Here is a 12,982-nt window from a genome sequence, read left to right as displayed (position 1 = left end):
CTCGCCACAGAGTTGTGCCCTGTGTACAGACTTTAACAGCATGATGAAAACAAGGAGGGTGATGCGTGGTTCATGATTAGCTTTTATACTATTATCCATCCTTAATGGGATGTAATAGCTAATTTTATTATTGTATCTATGATTTCCTCAACAGCATTGAAGTACTAAATGTCTATTGTCCAATTTTTACGAACGACACTACCCCTTCTGCTTTATTTTACTTGGCCATGTTCTTATCTGGCTTACAAGGGCATAGACAATATAGGTACTAGTAAATGCTATTAATAACCTAAAACTAAACTTGTAATACAAATTTAACAAATAGAGACGAAAGTATAAAATAATTCATTATGAAGTTAACGGCATTCTTTTTGTTATAAATATGAAAACTTGTTGTATCCATATAACACATATTTATCCAATTACCTTTTTCTATAAATTGTTTTTTTACATCCCTAAACAGTATTAACAGTTTCTTTTATCTGAAAAGAAGCAAAAAGCTGTTGGTGATACATAGAGTTTAGCATACCATATTGTCAAGTAGAATCAAGTGCAGCTACTGCTGTTGGTACCGACCTTAGTACGTCTAGATCAACTCTTTCTACATAAAAGAATAGAGCCTTATTTAGAAAGAGAAAACACTTCCAATGATAAGTTACTGGTGTATCACATACCAGTTCAGCCATGGTATCAAGGTCTCAAGTATCATATCTCTGTCTGGCTATCAGATCAAGATCTCATCTATCATATCTAGCCGGTCATTATGCTAATGTCTCAACTATATGATATGGGACATTTATAACTTAGACTACCAAATGATATAAATACTAGAGCAACTTAAATGTGTTAAATAAGGGATGATCTTACATTTCATTGAAGTTATTGTCTTACAGACATCGAGTATTACATTTACGTTAGAAGACTGATAAAATAAGTCAATAAATGTCTTTTACTGCTGCTATCAGCCACTATGGTGATGGGCTTGGGATTAAAATAAATAGGGAAAGCAACGTTAGTTTTATGTAGGCCCAAAAAGAGGAGCCATGTAATAGGATATATAAACTGCAAGAAAGAAGGGGTAGTTTATATAAAGTCATAATATACTCGTGATAAAATGACCAGAAATATTTTAGGTTTAAAACTGATGCCAGAAGAGCCGCTCCACAGTACTGGGCTTTCGAAACTGAATCTTTCTATGGTATCAGCATTTGCAGAGATTGAGGCATGCGTAGAGGAGGCACTAATGCATCCAAAAATATGCTTTTCATCTTTTTCTCTATTTGGGAATGGCAAAGGTAGGCCTTCAGCTTTTATCAGAGAAATCGCCGTAACAGACAGAGTTCTGTCAATTTGTATTTCGGGATCCCTTCTTCCTTATTTGTAACATTTATCTCAAATCGTGTGCTGCATACAGTAACAAATTTTCGCCACTTCAAATAAAAATTAGGCTTGCCCAGTTTTTGTTTTGCTTTTCTCCTAATGTAAACATGCCTAATGATCAAGACTTTGGTTCTGAATTAGACAACTATCTTAAAACGTCGAAGACGGTAGAATATCAAAATGAATGGACATTTGATGAAAAAACAGGTGTTTATGTGATTCATGAAAAGCAGCTTGTTATGTATCAACGGGACGAGGCTTGGATCAATGGCGATTATAATCAGATTTATCCACAACGTTATATCTACGATTCGCAGACACAAGCTTGGCTTGATACAGTTACCAAAGAATATTCATTTTACGATGAGACTACACAATCATATATTCCTTTGACAGACGAATATTGGCTTGGTCATCCCCAAGGCACCCATTCTATACGTCTTGTAATACAGTCTTCTCCCCATTTCGAATCAGGAAAGGTTGCGCTTGTGGATGAAAATGGGCTAACCATTGGCCGAGATCGGTCTTGGGATAGCCGTCTTCGTCTACCAGAAATGATTGTCAGTAAGTATCACGCCATGATATACCTCGACAAGAAAGAGAAATTATTCTACATGATTGACAATGGTTCACAACATGGTACCTTTGTTAACGAAAAAAGGTTATCCGAGTCAAAACAGGCAAGTTTACCTTATGAATTAAGGCATTTAGATATTGTGCGGATTGGATCGACATCTTTACAAGTGCATATACATGACATGGGCTGGCCCTGTCAAGACTGTTTAGCAAGTGACTTTATCGAAACCACAACTGGGAAGAAAGAAAAGAAGCAAAGTCAACAAATTCATGTTGATTTAGAAGAAAGTAGAAGAGAGTGGATAAAAAATGCAAAGAAGCTCTATACACCCACAACTGAACACGAAAATAATTATGTTGATCGAGCAAAAATTAGACGAAAGCATACTAAACCTGAAAAATTTGTTCAACCGGAAGAGCCAGATATGATTGCGCAAGTACCAAAACCGCCACTAACGTCCTATCATACACCCGTCGGAGGCATTGGTAACAAAATGCTACAAAAACTGGGTTGGCAACAAGGCCAAAGTTTAGGCAAACATGGCGATGGTATATTAGAACCTGTGCGTCCATCTAGTAGAAACAGTCGAGCCGGTTTAGGTATTCAGTCTACACCGCAAACACCAACTAATGAATCAAAAAAAGAGAAACAATGGAGACTAGCACAGGAGAGATATAAAAACAATTTTACTTAGATATTTTTATTTTTAGAAAAGGGGAATAATAAAAAGTTTTTTAAGAGAAAAAAAAAATTTAGTTGGAAATCTTGAAGCTCTTTGAATTGAAGACACAAGTCTTATCAGCCTTGTTTGAAGTGGCATGGATCTTGTAATGATAATCAGCAGAGGTATCAATATCGTTCAAGACTAAATGATCCTTCAAGGTGAAAGTATTTTGGAATGATTCACTGCCGGACCAAGCAACGTTGACTAATTCGTCACCCTTATAAAGTTCAACCTTGGTTAATGCATCGGTTTGAGAAGAACTGTCACGGTTGGCTTGGATACGGATATGTTGGTTAGTCTTGAATGTGTCGCCTTGTTTAGGATAGTCAACAGATAAGCCGAAACAACCAGCTTGGAACTCTTCGTTATAAATGCTGTTATCATGAAGGGATTCAGCATATTCAAGTTCACCAACTGCATTAGTGTGGCTTCCAGTGGTGACCTTGAAAGTGCTAGAAGTTTCAATACAATCGGGGCCATGTTGGCCATCAACCAAATTGGTAATCCAGACACTAATAGAAAAAATAAATTAATTTACACAGGTATAACCAGACGACTTGAATAAATCTACTTTACCGATAATAGTAAAGACCAGCGGCAACGTTCTTGGGAACAGCATCAGTGATGGTAGCAGATGTCTTTAAAGCGTAGTTACCAGTCCAGACATTCTGAACATATTTGGCTTTACCATCTTTTGATACAGAGTACAACTAAAAAATGTCGTCAGTAAAAAAGAAGAAAAAGCTATTTTAAGATTGTGCTACATTACATCGAGGCCAGTAATTGTCTTTGTACGTTTGTCAGCCTTTCTAGCTATTATTGGTGTTAAATTTTTTCTTCAATGTGTTAAAATTTGTTGAAATCGCACTTACTAACTGTAATCTTGGTCTTTGCACCAGCAACAACAACAGTAGAAGTTTTAGGGGCAGTGACAGCAAGACCTTTTTTTTTTTGTGCAAAAAAAAAGAAAGATTAATATTTGTTTAAAACAAAACATTTGACAACTATATATTACCACCACACCAAGACTTCATAGCATCAGAGTAAGAATCAGCAGTGGTGTATGAAACAGCAGTAGCTAAAACAAGTGCTGAAATGGCTGTGATAGAGAACTTCATTTTAAGGGATGATAAAAAAAGGTAAAAGAAGAAAAAAGCTTGTTTAAAAAAAGGTACCCCATTTATATAGAATGAAGGACCTTCAAATGTTATACAAAAAATCTCGAAACTAAAATAAATTGGGCCTTTTTTTATTTATAACCTAATTACCCAAGTGCTTTCATTATACTTTTTTTTCTCTAATAACAAATAGCGGTGATCCGACAATAATAATAGTAATACCAATTACCTGTTTTTTTTTGCTTCTAATTTTAGAGCAACTGGTTAACATTGTCAAAATCCAAACGCGGTTTATACAAGATTTTAAGAACTGGGTCCTTATTTGTTCAAAAATACTCTCTCTCTAACCCTAATTCAGCAATTTTCAATTTTATCGGAGTCGAAGAGATCTCGCCTCTTTTTCTTTTGCAATATTTGATGTGTTACAACAGTAAACTATCCTTCTTTTCCTGACACACGAGCACTTTAAAATAATGCTATATTATTGGTCACTTCATTCTAAGGAAACAATAATAATTTGAGTCAGTTGATGTAGGGCTCTTATGGACGAGCATTTTACATTAGGAGTGGCCCATGATAATATCGAATACAGCATAACGTAATCAAATGGTTAATTTACCATTGTAAATATTTACAAGTAAAAATCTTGTGTAAGAAGATCATTGCGCACGCACAACAAACCCTTGCAGTGCCGTTAAAAAAAAGTTTTTATTTTTGTGGCATTGAAACCAATTCAACTCCGAATGACCCAGCTCAATCTTCATCATCGTCAGCTTTATCTGTTGCGTGTGCATAGACTTCTTGTAGGCCCAGTTTTGAGGCTCTGTCTTGACCGTCTCTTAATACATTGATAATACGTACTCTATCTGTTGCACTAACATTACTGTGGGCAAGAATGGTACACCAAGCGAAGTCCATGGCTTCGAAATACTCCTTATACTCATGAAGATCCGTGTCCTCTTTAAATGCATCACAAAATTCGTGAAAATCACCCGTATAGGTTAACAATCGTTGTACAGGTGACGACTTCAAATGGATTGTTTTCAAAATTATTGGCGCGAAATCTAGCCATAGTTCGGGTAAGCTTTTGTATCCTCCTTGTAATTCTGCCCTAATTTTTTTTTTCGGTTTCAATCACAGTTGACAATGTTGTTTTTTATTTCTTTTACCTCTTTCGAAATTTTCTGATCACCTTGATATATGCTTCATCAATCTTCTCAAGGTGCCTATCTTCATTCCGTTCACTTTTTAAGTCATATATGGGGCCTTCATTTAAGTATCCCGCACCTGAATCCATTTTATGATGTATAAAAGGAAAAAAAAAAGGAAAAGATTTTATTTAATTTTTAATGCAAGTCCCCGGGGATTAATTTTCAAAAAAAAAAAAAAAAAAAAAAATATTGAGTTGATATACAGATGAGAGGAGGGAAGGGGGAGGGAATAGTTACAAATTCTAATGTTTTTCATTTCTACGGAGATCCTCTATACCAGTAGTCGATGGAGTTTCATGAATATCTGATACGACAGTATGGCTATGATCATCGGAGGTATAACGCTCAGCTTCGTCAACGGGGTCATCATCAAATTCATCTTGATGCCAGTCAAATTCTTGACCACGTGATTTTGCAATTAAGAAACGAATCCACAAGGGTAAGAAAGAGCGACCCATGACAGCTGTCCACCAGTCTTCACGTTGAGAGTAATCAGGATGGATACGTCCACCAGAAGCTTTATCGATAATCAAAACCACTCCATTAATGATAATGTAGGCAAAAATACCACCGATAACACCATAGGCGATAGAATAAGTGAATGGCATCACAGCCATAGTGATGAAGGAAGGAATAGCATCACCAGGATAATCCCAATTGATATTACGTACACTTGAAGTCATCATAGAGCCAACAATAATCAATGCAGGACCTGTTGCCCAAGGAGGGAAACTTGCAAAAATGGGAGAGAAGAAAATGGAGAGGAAGAAACCAAATGCAACAGTGATAGCCGTAATACCTGTTCTTCCACCTTCTGCGATACCTGCACCCGATTCAACAAATGCAGTACAAGAGGAACTACCGAAACAAGAGCCGATCGAAACACAACAGGCATCAGCCAAAAAAGCCTTGGTGGAGTGTTCAAAATCACCAGCCTTATCAGTAAATCCACCATAACGTGCCATTGAATACATTGTACCTGTGGTATCTAAAATGTCGACATACAGAAAGGTGATGAGTGCGATCCAGATTTCTTTTGTACTAAAGTCGAAATTAAATCTTCCAAGTACATGTTGCATTTTATGCACTGTCACCACTTTTTTGAAATAGTCAAACATATTATCACCAGTGGCGGTATGAGGGAAATAGGTGATTGGGCTATTACGAGGCCAAGAAGTAATAGCTATAGCAATAATAGCAATTAAAATTGCACCACGAACACGGAACATAAGCAAAAGTGACATGACCATCAAACCCAAAAGACCCATATAAACGGTGGGAGAGGTCATATGGCCATAGAGACAGTTGCCATGTTCATCCAAAGCTTCCGTTGGACAGCCACCTAATGTGACTAGCGTCGAATAATCCAATCGAACTAAACCAATACCGGCAGAAGATTGAAGCCCAATGAAGCAAAGGTAAAGACCGATACCACAACCCATTGCAACTTTAATACTCATAGGAATCACACGAGCAAGCCATTGACGAATACCAAACATGGACAAGATGAAAAAGATGACACCTTCCATAAATACAGCAGCCAAGGCGGTTTCATAAGAGACTTGACCTGAACCATGATAACCAACAATAGTGTACGTAAAATAAGCATTCAAACCCATACTAAGTTAAAAAAAGTTAGTATTGAGATATGTGAAATCATTGATTTTTAATATGCTTACCCTGGGGCCATACCAAGAGGAAGGTTAGCAAAGACACCAATTAAGATAGAAGAGATCATTGCACAAATGGAAGTAGCCATAATCATGTCAAGTTTAACTTCATAGACGCATGCCATGTATTCGGCGTCTAAGTCACAAGTAGGATCAGTAGGTGTGCCATTACAGACACAAGGACCACCACTCTCTGAAATAATAGAGGCATTTACAGAAATAATGTAGGCCTGCAAATAATTAAAATAAATAAAATGTCGAATTTTCCCAAAAATGGCCTGTTTGTTTTACCATGGCAAAAAAAATAGTGAGACCGGCACGAAGTTCTGTAGAAAACTTTGTACCCTTACGCTCTCTACGATGACCGGAATTTTCTAATTGAAAGTACTTTCCTGCTCGGGAGTGAGCAACATAATCGTTTAATCGATCCACCCAAGACATTTTTTTAGTTGAAAGAAAAGATGATTTTTTTTAATTTTTTTTCTCGGGTCAGTCCATTAAAAAAAAAAAAAAAAAAAAAAAAAAAAAACCGTTGTTTCAAAGGTACCAATGAAATGACAGCTTCTCTATTTAGACTATTTGTTTCGCTTTTTGACAGCAGAAGAATTACTGCTTTTTTTTTTTTCAAACAAAAAAAATAAATAAACTGCTTAAATTTGGCCACATAACAGTGGATAGATTTTCACTAAATGTCAAGATAATCAAAATGGAGGTCGTCCCACCACACTCAATTCAATCATATCTCGGCATTATGTTTAAACATGCATCGTGTGTTCCACAAAGTCATTCGTATTTCTAACACTTCTGGATACTATTTTGTCCACGCTTTTAAACTCCTGCGATGTGAGCTTTGGTTAAAAAAAAACAATGTAATGAAAACAGAAAGCTCAATATGATTAACGTGCGTCATCCTTGACAGAGCACTACCTTTGGAGTAGCGATTATTTATTGTATCATTAAGACAAGACGAAATAAAACTGCCGTTTTGCTTCATGTGTTAAATATGTCTATATCCTCTTCTCGGTCTGAGTTGATCTTGATAAACAGCGTATTGAGCAGAATCATCATTGAAGAGTGTTGAGGCGTTAATTTTAAAGGAAACGAAAGGAATTTTAAAAAGCGGTAAATCATTACTCATTCTCATCAACAATTTGTAAGTCGCTCTTTTATACAGCATCACATAAACAAATACGCATTTAGAATACGCAATAACATGGTTACTTTTCATTGTTGAGCCCGCAGGTTTATTTTTGTCCAAATGAAACGTGTGTGACGTTTTTTAATATAAAAATTATCTCATGTTACATCTACTACTTTAACGGTTGTAACCTTCATCACCTCTTGCGAGCTTGATCAAATAATTCAACACTCTTTCTGGATCAGCACGAAGACCACTACAGATAAAAGGTAAGTAACCCCCATATATATATTTTTTTTTTTTATATATCCTTACTTGTGAGCAAACTCGTTAGTAATCCATTGCTGGAAACCATTCATTTCACCAGCAGTTTGTTCTGATAATTCTCTATCGACATACCTAGTACATAACAGTTAGATTGAATGAATGTGTTTTTTTAAAAAAATAAAATAAATTTACATGTCATCAAAGTAAGATACGCCAGCGATTAATGGACCTTCCAGCTTGTTTAATACATCTGTATCGTAAAGCTGACCCCAGCGCTTTTCAGCAAGTAAATCAGCAACACGTTTAAGAGGACGCAATTCGGCAAAATCATCAAACATAAATGGATAAATCATCTCTCCGGTAAAGTAAACAGGTTGATCATCCTTTAATTCGTCGAGTCGCCATTGGAAATCACTAGCGAATGGTTCTTCAGATATCAAACGCTCAGCGGACCAACGGCTAGATTGATTGGCTTGACAATAAATGGCCTCATGAAGAATAGCATAGATGAGATTGGTATCCCAACTTTGGTTTCCTTGAATAGTATCAAGTGTGCGATAGCTCAACTTTCCTATGCGGTCAAGATCATGAGATGCAGATTGAACAATTTGGTGCAGCGTATCATATCCACCAGATCCACCAAATGAAATACCCAATAAGAGGAAACGACGGACAGAAAGACGGCCACCGTTAGGTAAATCTACCTTGTTTTCAGAAAGATACTTATGAATTTGACGGACACGAGCAACATCTTGAGGGAACTTTTTATAGTACAACTTGTTCTTTTTCAAAAGACGAGGATATAAGGCTCTGTAAACCTTATCGGGTGTATCAACAAGTGGAGGAACACCACCCGTGATATACGCATGTTGAATTGATTTTGGACTAATAGCAAAGGATTGTTCAGAAAATAAGTTACCAATATAAATAAGACAGACTTACAATAAAGAAAGATATGTGGTGATACAAAATCCACCAAAACTTTGACCCAATAGGGTGATACGCTCTTCCTCTTCTTTAGTTCTATCTTGGGTTAATTGCTTACGAATGGTTTCACAGTCTTTGACGATGCTATCAGCACGGAAATGAGTTAAATAATCCGCTTTTTCTTCGTCTGTTTTGAAGAGAGTTTCAAGAGATTCGCTAGAAATTTGGGAGGAGAGTCCAGTGCCACGTTGGTCGATCAACAAAACTTGATACCCTTTTTCGAATGCTACCTTGACCCAGCCTCCAGTTCCGCTGGCAGGCAAGGCACACTCAAACCCGGGCCCACCCTTTTTGCACAATAAACAAAATCAGCTTATACTATATATAAATATTCTATTTATAAATACCTGGAGGTAAAGGAAAAAAGGCATTTTTTTGATTGATGCCACCTTATCTACGGGGACTAAATGGCGAACAAACACTTGGATTTTGGAACTATTTGCCTCATTGTCATAATCTACAATTAATTACACGCGAATTGTGTTAATTACTTGTGCCGGCCACGTTTAATTTACAATATACCAAGTGGGCAATCAAAAAACCTGTCAAAGACTTTGGCGCCAGGGATAAAGTAAGATTCGACGGATGGGTCGTCTAATGCGTGCATCTTGTGAAGAGAAGTGACTAAAGAACGACGTATCACGAAATTTGTAGGCAATGTGGCCAGGACTTTACGATCCCCGCTCAATTGGACACAGCGTCTTGACACTGTTTGCAATAGGGTGAACATGAAAAGGAAAAAAATGTCCATAAAAATATCGCACAAAGCTTAAAAACGAACCCCCGCCATTGATTTCTTATAATTCATGGAAGCACATGGTGTGGCAGACCATTAAAAATATGGTGCTTGCCCTTTAAATTGTACTACTATTAAAACGTACATAGGACAAATAGCTAAACAGTATTCTCTGAGGGGGTACAGGAATAAGCTTTTGTTTCCATGAACCTCAATATATACAAACCGCCTTTTCTTTCCAAATTGACTCTTTTCCTTTTTTTCATTTTCCCTGAACAGAATTTAGCGATTTAATGGCAATTGCTTTCCCTGGACATTTGGCAAGCAGTATATTTTGCTTTATTGCTTCAATTTTAACAGCATATCAAGCCTATAAACATCCCAAAAAATTAAGATATATTATTGTAGTCTACAGTATCTTGACATTACCCGCCTCCATAGTTACCACACTACATGTCGAAGGGTATATTTCTTCCAATAGCAACTCGCTGGTTTATCTTATTTCTACCTTACTCATGACGATTGTTCATTTCTTGATGTTATTTGACGTAGCGCATCGATTAAGAGTAGATGGAAAAAGCTGGAAGCATCCCCTTGTGATTGTAGCCATCATCTTTTCAAGTTTGGCTTGTATGATATTGTTAGTTCAGATTTTTATGCTAGGAATCAACCATAAGATAGACTTTCCTGCCAAATGGATGTTTATTTCTGGTGTGGTGGTAGCTATGCTTGGTGACGGATCGATGTTTACTTATACTTTTAAACCTCTCATTTACTGGAGAAAGAACAGAATGAACGAGGGATATTCCAGAACAACAGCACTAGGTGTAACGTATGAAAATACTGAATCGATTTGTAATTGTTGACTCATCTTATGCTTTTAGATTTGGTATTATATGATACAGAATATTTGGTATGTTTGTTTTGGAGCAGTCTACGTTTGGTTTTTTATCAAAAATTCTTGGGATTATTTTCCTACAATGCTGGCAATGGATTATGCGCTTAGATTTATAGAGAATTTGTTATATACTTGGCCTCCTCCAGCATGCTTTATTGATTATGTTACTTCCTTACTACCGAGTAATTCAATTCATTTGTCTACAAGAGCTGAGGGCTCTCATGTCATGTCATCCGAAAGATATAATAAAGAGGCCACAGTAGAATACGGTGATACGATAAAACCTGCAGCAGCTTCTACAAATAGTACATACGGAAGCAAAGTCACCATAATGACATAGATCAATAAATAAAACCAGCCAACATTGTTTTTTCATTCAAGCCTCTGTACGACCTTAATGTTTTCTTGGCACATGTGACGTTTGGCTTTTTCTCTCCTTTTGCCAAAAATAGATTCATTTCTATCTATTCTTTTTTCTTACTTGTAACAAACTAGGTAAAGTTTGATCTAGATAGACATATAACAGGTAAACATTTATTTTATCATTCTTTCTCTTCTTTTATTATCAAATAAAATAATAAAGAATAATAATGGATGCTAAAAAGCCATTGATTGAAGTTAATGATCAAGAAGGTTCTAATCGAGTACAATTACCTTCCAGATCACCTTCCATCACAAATTCACAAGTAGAAATGACATATTCCTCGGCACCTTTACCTCCTTCCCATGATGAAGGCCATGAGTTGCAACGACGAAATTCAAAAGGATTCCAAAGGTTGGATTCAACTGAACCTTCTCGTTCAGGTACACCGCAGAATGCTAATTATTATTCACCACCACCAGGACAACCTTATTACGGTACACCACCACCCGGACAACCTTACTACGGCACACCACCACCCGGACAGCCTGTTAACTATGGACCACCACCTGGAGCACAACCTTATTATGGCCAACCACAATATCCTTTGATACAATCCATTGAAGTCTTACCTCCTCGTGGCTACAATCGACCACTTTATTTAAGGTTACTTATCGGCCCAATTCAAACACCTATTTTCAGTTATATTTCTGCCTTGGCAATGGCGGCTATGTTAATTTATGAATTTGTTAAATATCACAACTTGACAGGAGGTGTCATTCAAACTAACCCTTTTAATCCGATGATTGGTCCAAGTTTTCAGGTGTGTGAAATTTATTTTTCAATTGCTAGGTATTTCATATAACTAATACATTCTTTATCTAGGTTTTGGTAAATATAGGAGCACGTTTTACACCGTGTATAAGACCCGTCCCTAGTTTCCCAGAAAATACCTCGATCGGTAACTGTTACGCCAACGAATCTTCTACCTGCAGCGTGCAAGAATTATGTGGGTACGAGAGTACACCCAATCAGAGTTTCCGTCTGATTTTGCCTATTTTCATGCATGCTGGTGTCGTGCATTTCTTGATTAATATGTTGACACACTTAAGATTAGGTGTAGATCTTGAAAGAGAGTTAGGTACGCCTCGATACGTTGTATTATATATGGCTTCGGGAATTTGGGGCTTTGTATTATCAGCCATGTTATCACAAAACTTAAGCGCATCATCGGGTTGCTCGGGCGCATTATTTGGGCTGATCGGCTACATGTTTATAGACGTGCTAATCAACTGGAAATTTTTGCCACATCCTGTAAGAGACTTGATGAGTTTATTATTTTCAACTATCATTTCTCTTGTTTTGGGCTTATTGCCAGGTTTAGATAATTTTGCTCATATTGGTAACTAAAAATTCAAAGAGAGAAGTAATATGAGACTAAATCAGTTAAAAAAAGGTGGTTTTGCTACGGGACTGCTTATAGGAATGGTAATTGCACCCATGCGTCCAAAGGCTACACGAAATATCAAAATAGCTACTTGGATTGTACGGGCTGTGGCTTTAGTCATTTTGGTTGTATTATTCGCTATTTCAATCCGCGAGTTTTACTCAGCCGAAGATCCAAGCAAAGTAAGAATTATACTATTAATAGAGTAGAGTAAAGCAAGCACTGAATCAACTTTTTTATTTCTGCAATAGATTTGCCCGGATTGCAAGTACCTTTCTTGCTTACCTGTAAACAATTGGTGTGATCCTGTATAAAATTTCCCCCTTTATCAGATTTTTTATTTTAGACTAGCTTTTAAAATATATAAAACTCCTCATGAAATTGTTTATCTGATCAAAAAATAATGTTACTAGCATGGGATGGAGATGAAAAAAAAAAAGATGGGACTTCGGTAGACATATTATCCTC

General features: G+C 36.7%; 6 protein-coding genes across 6 annotated transcripts; 3 read left to right on the top strand and 3 right to left on the bottom strand.

Moving 5' to 3' along the window:
• Positions 1-1,114: 1,114 nt before the first annotated feature.
• On the top strand, positions 1,115-2,651 carry EV154DRAFT_552530 (uncharacterized protein; the record flags this gene model as incomplete). The annotated part of the gene is made up of 2 exons (XM_051605062.1): positions 1,115-1,380; positions 1,448-2,651. The coding sequence occupies 2 exons, from the start codon at positions 1,115-1,117 to the stop codon at positions 2,649-2,651; spliced, it is 1,470 nt and encodes a 489-aa protein (XP_051456503.1).
• EV154DRAFT_512434 (uncharacterized protein) lies at positions 2,623-3,943 on the bottom strand. The gene is made up of 5 exons (XM_051601915.1): positions 3,697-3,943; positions 3,554-3,622; positions 3,451-3,494; positions 3,258-3,391; positions 2,623-3,193 (listed from the first exon to the last, which is right to left on the bottom strand). The coding sequence occupies exons 1-5, from the start codon at positions 3,797-3,799 to the stop codon at positions 2,710-2,712; spliced, it is 834 nt and encodes a 277-aa protein (XP_051456502.1). The 5' UTR covers positions 3,800-3,943; the 3' UTR covers positions 2,623-2,709.
• Positions 3,944-5,107: 1,164 nt separating this feature from the next.
• EV154DRAFT_512431 (permease family-domain-containing protein) lies at positions 5,108-7,139 on the bottom strand. The gene is made up of 3 exons (XM_051601914.1): positions 6,972-7,139; positions 6,690-6,910; positions 5,108-6,630 (listed from the first exon to the last, which is right to left on the bottom strand). Exons 1-3 carry the CDS (start codon positions 7,119-7,121, stop codon positions 5,253-5,255), a joined length of 1,749 nt encoding a protein of 582 aa, XP_051456501.1. The 5' UTR covers positions 7,122-7,139; the 3' UTR covers positions 5,108-5,252.
• Positions 7,140-7,995: 856 nt separating this feature from the next.
• Positions 7,996-9,679, bottom strand: EV154DRAFT_422653 (Alpha/Beta hydrolase protein; the record flags this gene model as incomplete). The annotated part of the gene is made up of 6 exons (XM_051596099.1): positions 7,996-8,074; positions 8,134-8,217; positions 8,278-8,970; positions 9,028-9,359; positions 9,420-9,529; positions 9,595-9,679. 6 exons carry the CDS (start codon positions 9,677-9,679, stop codon positions 7,996-7,998), a joined length of 1,383 nt encoding a protein of 460 aa, XP_051456500.1.
• A 665-nt stretch (positions 9,680-10,344) lies between these two features.
• EV154DRAFT_422630 (uncharacterized protein) lies at positions 10,345-11,046 on the top strand (the record flags this gene model as incomplete). Its single annotated transcript, XM_051596096.1, has 2 exons — positions 10,345-10,635; positions 10,693-11,046. 2 exons carry the CDS (start codon positions 10,345-10,347, stop codon positions 11,044-11,046), a joined length of 645 nt encoding a protein of 214 aa, XP_051456499.1.
• Positions 11,047-11,398: 352 nt separating this feature from the next.
• Positions 11,399-12,828, top strand: EV154DRAFT_422697 (rhomboid family-domain-containing protein; the record flags this gene model as incomplete). The annotated part of the gene is made up of 4 exons (XM_051596100.1): positions 11,399-11,890; positions 11,953-12,469; positions 12,524-12,696; positions 12,766-12,828. 4 exons carry the CDS (start codon positions 11,399-11,401, stop codon positions 12,826-12,828), a joined length of 1,245 nt encoding a protein of 414 aa, XP_051456498.1.
• Between the last annotated feature and the right edge of the window lie 154 nt (positions 12,829-12,982).

This window comes from Mucor mucedo (assembly GCF_025094135.1).
Source record: "Mucor mucedo strain NRRL 3635 chromosome Unknown EV154scaffold_60, whole genome shotgun sequence".
In the NCBI taxonomy this organism is placed as follows: Eukaryota; Fungi; Mucoromycota; class Mucoromycetes; order Mucorales; family Mucoraceae; genus Mucor; species Mucor mucedo.
The sequence above is the reverse complement of the archived record's forward strand: the minus strand, read 5'-3'. Positions and strand labels throughout refer to the sequence as shown.

What these genes read in the sequence shown, in the direction of transcription:
- EV154DRAFT_512431 (XM_051601914.1), bottom strand. Translation starts at nt 7,121, where the DNA reads ATGTCTTGGGTGGATCGATTAAACGATTATGTTGCTCACTCCCGAGCA. An exon ending in TCACTATTTTTTTTGCCATG is followed by an intron (nt 6,911 to 6,971) that starts GTAAAACAAACA and finishes AATTATTTGCAG; the next exon opens with GCCTACATTATTTCTGTAAA. An exon ending in CCTCTTGGTATGGCCCCAGG is followed by an intron (nt 6,631 to 6,689) that starts GTAAGCATATTA and finishes TTTTTAACTTAG; the next exon opens with TATGGGTTTGAATGCTTATT.
- EV154DRAFT_512434 (XM_051601915.1), bottom strand. Translation starts at nt 3,799, where the DNA reads ATGAAGTTCTCTATCACAGCCATTTCAGCACTTGTTTTAGCTACTGCT. An exon ending in AGACAATTACTGGCCTCGAT is followed by an intron (nt 3,392 to 3,450) that starts GTAATGTAGCAC and finishes GACATTTTTTAG; the next exon opens with TTGTACTCTGTATCAAAAGA. An exon ending in GCTGGTCTTTACTATTATCG is followed by an intron (nt 3,194 to 3,257) that starts GTAAAGTAGATT and finishes TTTTTCTATTAG; the next exon opens with TGTCTGGATTACCAATTTGG.